This window comes from Orycteropus afer, unplaced genomic scaffold (genome assembly GCF_000298275.1).
Source record: "Orycteropus afer afer isolate SDZICR_OR568_19922 unplaced genomic scaffold, OryAfe1.0 scaffold00229, whole genome shotgun sequence".
NCBI lineage: Eukaryota > Metazoa > Chordata > Mammalia > Tubulidentata > Orycteropodidae > Orycteropus > Orycteropus afer.
Window position 1 is genome coordinate 764,662 of NW_006921816.1, and position 8,359 is coordinate 773,020.

Here is an 8,359-nt window from a genome sequence, read left to right on the forward strand (position 1 = left end):
ATGTGCCGTTGAGTTGGACCCAACTCATAGCGACCCCTCCTTGGGTTTCTGAGGCAGTATCACTACGGAAGTAGATTGCCCCATCTTCCTTCTGAGGAGTAGCTGGTGGGTATGAACCACCAGCCTTCTGGTTAGCAGTCAAGTGCTTAGGCACTATGCTACCAGAGCTCCCTATTTAGCCTAATAGTAACACAAATTGAAGGAGCTCTGGTAGCATGGTACCTAAGGCACTCAATTGCTAACCAGAAGACTGGTGGTTCAAACCCACCAGCCACTCCTCGGAGGGAAGGTGGGGCAATCTACTTCCTTAGTGATACTGCCTCGGAAACCCAAGGAGGGATCGCTATGAGTCCGGTCTGACTCGACGACACATAACAACAACACAAATTGAAGGGATTTAAAGCTTTTATTTGCTTTATATTTTTAAAAGTAATTCTTAGCCCCAAATTCTAAAGACTTTAATAATAAAAGAAACAGGCAGGAGACGGAGTAGGTAGCATTAACTACATTTACTGAGCATTTACTTTGTGTCAATTAGGTACTATCCTATCTGCATTTGCAGATAAGAAAACTGAGATTTAGAGAAGTCCCCTGCTCAGGTCACTGAGTCAGTAAGTGGATAACTCTCTAATTTCAAAGCCTGTTTTTCACTACTACATCATTCTGCCTTTTCATTAAATGACTGTGGTATGGTGAATTACTTGGTAGGACTCTTCTAGCCTTGGTCTCTGTAACCCTGACCAGATGACTGGGTGGGATTATGCAAATGTGAGGTGCTTATGGCCCACCAAGGGGATTGGATAGCGTGCTAATAATGTAAATGAGGTACATGGCACCCTTGTGGGGGTGGGATCATGTAAATAACGCGTATGGAACCCTAACTTGGGGATCAGTCAGTTTCACCATTCCTTTAGGCTTAAAATGAGTCATACCAGAGATGGAAAAGGGGGATCTCACTGCCACCGAGAAAGCTAAGCTGGGAGTGGAGCACTTCCTTGGACTTGAGATCTCTGCGGCGGACCTTCTCAGCAAAGGCAGCAGAACCAACATTGTTAGACACAGCTGAGGGCTTGCTGGCCCATGGTGTGAAAAAGCTGAGTGCCTTCAGGCAGGAGGTTTGCTAGTGGAGTGGAGAGCTAAAAGACCTTTCTGATACTTGTCCAAGCAGGGCAGAGGCCAGGCTGAGAGCCAAAGGGGGGCACACCTGTGGGCATGGCTGAGGGGAGGCTGTCCTGATGGCTGTATCCTGAACATTCCTGAACTTGAACTGTAACCTGTTACTCTGCTAATAAACCCAATAATCGTGAGTACTGACTGTAAATTCTGTGTGGCCGTTGCAATGAATTATTGAACCCAGGAGAGACGCGGAGTGCCATGGGAGAGATGGTTGGTGTGAGAACTGGTATAAAGGCTGGAGGATGGTGGTGTGTCTGACCTCCACATTACAGGAATCAGCCTTGGGGTGATTCTCTCTCCTCCTTGTGAAGTTAAAGGAGGCTGGAAGATGACACTGCTATAGCACTTTTGCAGTGACACACATTCTAAGATTTAGAATAGTAATTGAAAGGCAAAGATTTTTTTCTCATCTTTCCCTGATCCATTCTATCACTTCCCATTCAAAATTCTGTTTATTTTCTCATCTTCTATTAGGATAGAATTACTTTTCCTCTGCAAAAACAAACCAATGCTTTATCTTAAATAATAGAATGACATTTCAAAAAAAAAAAGCAATAGCAAGAAGGGAATGAAGCCAGGCATACTTACCATGACCTTCACATTACCAATGCACTCAAAAGAATAGTCTACACCTCCATCTGTCATCTCAACGAGCACCTCCTGGATAGGCTTACTGAAGTCCTGCGGGTTAACACATTCTGAGGCTCCAAACTCTTTGGCCCTTGCAAATTTATCTTTATTGATGTCGACACCAATGATCCGGGATGCACCAGCCACCTTACAGCCCATGATAGTTGCCAATCCAACTCCTCCCAGGCCAAAGATGGCGCAAGTAGAGCCAGGCTCCACCTAAGAGTAAACATCATCTTTAAGATATTTGTTCCAGAAAAGTCAAGGAAATCACTAGGTTTCTTATGGATTGGACCAATTTTATTATTGCAGCAAAGCTTTGTTGAATCAAATGAGAAGGCAGAAGCTAAAATCCAGGCCAATCTCTTACCTTGGCAGTGTTTATGGCAGCACCATAACCAGTTGAAATGCCACAACCCAGCAGGCAGACTTTATCCAGAGGTGCCAACGGATCTATTTTAGCAACAGAGATATCAGCTACAACTGTGTATTCAGAAAAAGTGCTGGTTCCCATGTAATGTAAAATGGTCTTTCCTTTGCAAGTAAATCTGCTAGTACCATCTGGCATTAAGCCTTTCCCTTGAGTGACTCTAAAGAAAAGAAAAGAGGAAAAAGGCAGGGTAGAATCAGGTTTCTTAAAACCCATGTTGTTGTTGTTAGCTGCCATCAAGTTGGCTACAAGTCATGGTGACCTTATTTATATACAGCAGAACAAAACAATGCTGGGTCTTGCAACATCTTCACGATTGTTGGCATGCTTGAGTCCATTCCCACTACTGTGCTTAAACTCGCAAGAGAAAGAAATAGGTGTTAAAAATAATGGCCAATAAATATTCAATGCTTTATTAGATATTTATAATCTCTTCTTGTCAGAGTATATATAAGTCACTTTAATAGATTTATGGATCAGATGATATTACTGTGAACAACTACAACTGCATAAAGGATTAAACCAAAATCAGCATTTATAAAAGTAGAGATTATAAGCAATTATAGAGATCAGCAGATTATGACAGAAGGCCAAACTGGACAATTTACATCTTCCCAGATGTAAATTCAGTTTACATCTGAACATTTCCAATGTTCAGACTATTAAAAAAATTTTAACAGTCTTCAAAGATTCAAGTTACCTTTACTTTTAACTCTGCCTGTACAATTAGTTACATCAATAAAGCAAAAAAATGCACAAAGGCCACCAATGCAATAAACAGAAACACAAATTATTTTTTAATATTCTAAACAGCTGACAAAATGTCTTGTTTAGGAGTATGGGCCCTAAAGTCAGACACACTTGGATCTAAATTCTGTGTGAGCTTGGGCAAGCTAATTAGGGTTTTTGTGACTTAGTTTCCAATGGGGGAGAAACAATAATATCTTCCTCCTAAATTACTATAAAAATTCAAGTGAGATGTTATGTAAAGCATTAGCACTGTGCCTGTTATAGAGTGCTTAGTAAACGTTTATTATTTTATTCAAAATAAACACTGTAGTTTGATATATATTCTTAGAAAAATCCTTTGGAATATGGAGGCAGTCCATTTTCTCTTCAGCTATATATTTGTTTACATCTATATATAACTTCAAGAGTAAATACAGTTGCTTTGGAAAAAAAATTAAAATATGACCAGAAGCAAATAACAACAGGCTGACAAAGTTCTACCACAAATAACTGTTTTATCTTTATGAGATCAATTTAAGTCTGTTTGGACTTCCTCAATGTGAAAAATCACTTGTGTTGCAGAGTTTCTTGAAAAGAAGGTAATATAAGATAATTTTATGCTTTGAAAGAACCTCTCCCTTTAAACAGGTACAAATAGTCACAAAAAAGTATATCACCATTATTATACTTGATGTATTGCAAAATGTTTTAGACTGTGTTTGAGAGTCCCTTTGAAAGCAACTAGACTGTTTTGGGTTCTAGTTGTGCCAAAAGTAACTGGATTTTTATATTATAAAGTAAATGGAATCTTGTTTTCCAAAAATAATCTAATTTTGTCAATGGTATCAGCAAATGAATGCAAAAACATGTAGATATCCCATACAGTGCTGGTGGGAGTGAAAAGTGGGACAATCATACTGGACATACCTATATACACATCCTATGACTCAGCAAACCCATGCTAGGAAAATGCCCATGAGAAAGTACCGTGTATAACCATCAAAAGATGTGTGTAAGAACGTTCACAGTGACAATAATAATAGTCCTAAACTGGGAGGAGCCTAAATATGCATTAATAGGAAAATGAAAAATAGTGATACTTAGAACTGAATATGGCATGTTGTTGTTGTTATTTGCCGTGGAGTCGGATCCGACTCATAGCGACCCCTCCTTCGGTTTCCGAGGCGGTATCACTATAGAAGTAGATTGCCCAACCTTCCTTCTGAGGAGTGACTGGTGAGTTTGAACTGCCAGCCTTCTGGTTAGCAGTCAAGTACCTTAGGCACTATGCTACCAGAGCTCCTGGAATATGACATAGCAATAAAAAAAAGAACTACTGGTATTCACAGCAACTTGGATACATGTCTCGACTTTAGAAGAGTGAGAAACCAGACAAAAGAGTACACACTGCATGATTCCATTTGTATGAAGACTTACAGTGAAAGAACTCAGGACAGTAGTTACCTTTGAGGAAGGAGGGTGTCTATGTGGAAGGGATATGAGATTTTGTGAGGTGCTGGAAGAGCTATCATAATCTAGGTGATGATTATAACCACCTGGTGAGTATATACATAAAAATTCAGTGATCTGTACACTTAAGCTTTGTATACTTTAAGGACTTTATTATATGTATGTTCCACTTCTATAAAAAAAGAAACAAACACAAATGAATTTTAAATTGCCTCAAAGTAGTAGTTCTCTAAGTGCTGCTACCTTACTACAATAAAATAACTACCTTTTCTGTGTCAAAGGGTTATGTTATCTTTTGTAGTCTTCCCATTAACCATATGAGGTAAGTTTTATTACTTTGATTTTATGAACAATAAAACACTCACAGAAACAATTTCATTTACTCTCACAAGCATGTTCCTCTTTATTCTATATTTTGGCAAATCCAGTCTAACTTTATGGAAATAGAATGGGTTCCAGAAACTCTGTTTTATCTCTTAATAGCTGGTGATACAGGGCAAACCACTTAATTTTCTAATCTTATTTAGCTCATCTATGAAAATGGGGATACTAACAATGATAGTGAAGTTTGCTATCAAGATGGAATGAAATAATCCATGTAAAAAGCACTTTGTAAACTGCCACACAATGACTTACTATCATTTTTAAATGACCCTCTTGTTTTAAGAATAAAATAAGATACTAACCTTATCTTCTGGCAAAGGTTTGTTTTAGGATTTAGACAAAATTTGCATTCTCCACACTGTGGGATATAAAGTGGAATGACAGTGTCACCTACAAAACAAATGCAAAGACATTAGCCTGAATAAGTAGCATGTTTCTAAGTGAATAAATCAGCCCTAGTAAGTTCCCATTCCTGTCAACTTATGTGATTTTTGCTCTAGGTTAACAACTTCAAGGCACAGAAGTTTACCTACATAATATTATTCAGACATTCCTTGACCATGAAAAACACAAGTTTCCAAATTTGTACCTAAATAAAATTCTTACAACAGTAAGTAGAGAACAAGGAGGTCACATGCTTCAAAATACTGATTCACTGATGCATTTCTCAAAGTTTTATTTGTGCTTCTCAGATTAAGCATAAAATCAATCTTGAAAATTCACTTAAGCAATAACGTGTTCATAAATAAATGGTGTATATTTTGTAAAAAGCAGTAATTTCCCTATAGAATTCAGCAAAATCATGAAATAAGTGATTCAAATACTCTCCTTACCTGCTTTCACCTTAGTAACTCCTTCGCCAACACTCTCCACAATTCCAGCTCCTTCATGTCCCAGGATTACTGGAAAACACCCCTCTGGGTCAGCCCCGCTCAGGGTATAGGCATCAGTATGGCAAACTGCAGTGGCAATAATCTATCAGGATGTTAAAATAAATAGTGCTATAGTGAGCATTTTATTGACCATACATAGGCATTTGACTGTGTGGATCATAGAAGATTATAGACAATACTGCAAAGAATGGGAAATCCAGAACACTTACTTGTGTTCAAGAGGGACCTGCACATAGACCAGCTGTAATTATGTGAACAAAGCAAGGGGATACTGTGTAGTTTAAAATCAGGAAAAGTGTGTTAGGCGTCTATCTTTTCACTACACTTACTCAATCTGTATGCTGAGCAAATTATTTGTGAAGCTGGACTGTATGAAGAACAACATGGCATTAGGATCAGAGAACTCATTAATAACCTGTGATATGCAGATGATACAATCTTGCTTGCTGAAAGTGAAGAGCTCTTGAAGCACTTACTGATAAGTATCAAAGACTATAGCATTCAGTACTACAGATAACAATTCAACAAAAAAGAAAACGAAAATCCTCACAACTGGACCACTAAGCAACATCATGATAAATGGAGAAAAGACTGAAGTTGTGAGGGATTTCATTTTACCTGGAACCACAATCAATAGCCATGGAAGCAGCAGTCAAGAAATCAGACATATTGCATTGGGCAAATCTGCTGCAAAAGATCTTTTTAAAGGATTAAAGAGCAGAAATATCACTTTGAGAACTAAGGTGCACTGGACCCAATATAATAATGCAACGCACTGCTGTTGAGTCAGATCTGAATCACAGCGACCCCTCCTTGAGTTTCTGAGGTGGTATCTCTACGGAAGTAGATAGCCCAATCTTCCTTCCAAGGAGTGGCTGGTGGGTTTGAACCTCCAGCCTTCTGGTTAGCAGTCAAATGCCTTAGGCACTATGCCACCACAGCCGTCTTATATGCATGTGAAAGCAGGACAATGAATAAGATCCAAGAGGAACTGATGCCTTTGAATCATGGTACTGGCAAAGAATACTGAATATAGCATGGACTACCAGAAGAACAAACAAATCTGTCTTAGAAGTACAGCCAGAATGCTCCTTAGAATAAAGGATGGTAAGACTTAGTCTCACATACTTTGGACATGCTATCAGGAAGGCTCAGTTCCTGGGGAAGGACATCATGCTTGGTAAAGTAGAGGGTCAGCAAAAAAGAGGAAGACCTCCAATGAGATGGATCGACATAGTGGCTAAAAGAATGGGCTCACACATAACAATCCTTTTTTTTTTTAGTATTACATCAGTGTAATGGTATAACTTATAATTGATAGTGTTTTATATGCAGTGAAAAGAAAGTAAACAAGGTGACTTTATGGGACACAGTGCTTTCAGGTACAGAGAGGAATATCACCTTGGGCTAAACAGTGCATTGACCTTGTACTGTTAGGTAGAAAATGTGATTTCTAAAAAATTATTCTTTATTTTTGAAATATTCTAGTTTGCTAGGGTCTGGGCCAAAACTCATAATAGGCTTGAGTTGTACCAACTCCCTTTTCAGCAGTTACACACAATTTCTACCTAAGTAAGCCCTTGCTCACTCTGGTTTTCAAGGATCTTTTACCTTTCCTAATTGCCAAAAGCACAGAAATGAAGAGTCTTAGAGTGTATTGTATTTATGCTGCTCTGCTTCCACCTAAATACCCACATAAAATGCAATATTCTTTTGCTATGTGATAACAGTCTCTCAGAGAAAACCGCTGAGCTCAGCGTGCCCCAATCAGGTCATCACTGTATATCCAGGCCAAATAATTTCTTCTTCAATGGCAAAATCACAAATCAATTTCTGAACTTAAAAAATATAACATATTTTAAGATTTTATCAAAGGTTGGAAAAAGATATATCAAGCAAATGGCAACTATAAGACAGCAGGAGTGGCAATATTAATTTCTGATCAAATGGACTTTAAGACAAAAACCACCTTATGAGATAAGGAAGGACATTATATAATGATTAAAGGATCAATTGGGAGCTCTGGTAGCATAGTGGCTAAGGCATTTGACTGCTAACCAGAAGGCTGGCTGTTCAAACCCACCAGCCACTCCTCGGAAGGAAGATAGGGCAATCTACTTCCATAGTGACACTGCCTCAGAAACCTCTAAGGAGAGGTCGCTATGAGTCAGGTCCGACTTGACAGCACATAACAACAACAACAAAGGATCAATTGAACAAGAAGATATAACCATAATAAATATATATAGACCCAATGAAAGAACCCCCAAATTCATAAATCAGACTTTAAAAGAGTTGAAAAGCCAAATAGATGACTCCACAGTCATAGTAGGAGACTTTAAAGCACCACTTTCTTTGAAAGACAGAACAACTGGAAAGAAACTCAACAAAGATGTAGAAGAGCTAAACAATACAATCCATACAATCCACCAACTTGGCTTTACAGACATCTACAGAGCACTTCACCTAACAGCAGCACAATATACATTCTTCTCCAGTGCACATGGAACATTTTCCATGATAGACCATATATTAGGCCATAAAGCAAGCCAAAATAAATTCAAAAACATTGAAATACTGCAAAGCATCTTCTCAGATCATAATGCTATCAAATTAGAAATCAACAATAGGAAGATCAACAGGAAAA

General features: G+C 38.4%; 1 protein-coding gene across 1 annotated transcript in view; it reads right to left on the bottom strand.

Annotated features, from left to right (window-relative positions):
- Positions 1-8,359, bottom strand: part of LOC103203774 (alcohol dehydrogenase class-3) — a 25,890-nt gene that overhangs the window by 6,526 nt on the left and 11,005 nt on the right. The window contains exons 3-6 of the mRNA XM_007948851.1: positions 5,653-5,794; positions 5,122-5,209; positions 2,177-2,396; positions 1,765-2,025 (exon numbers count right to left, since the gene is read on the bottom strand). Coding sequence (XP_007947042.1) covers positions 1,765-2,025; positions 2,177-2,396; positions 5,122-5,209; positions 5,653-5,794 — 711 coding nt within the window. The remainder of the gene's footprint in view (positions 1-1,764; positions 2,026-2,176; positions 2,397-5,121; positions 5,210-5,652; positions 5,795-8,359) is intronic.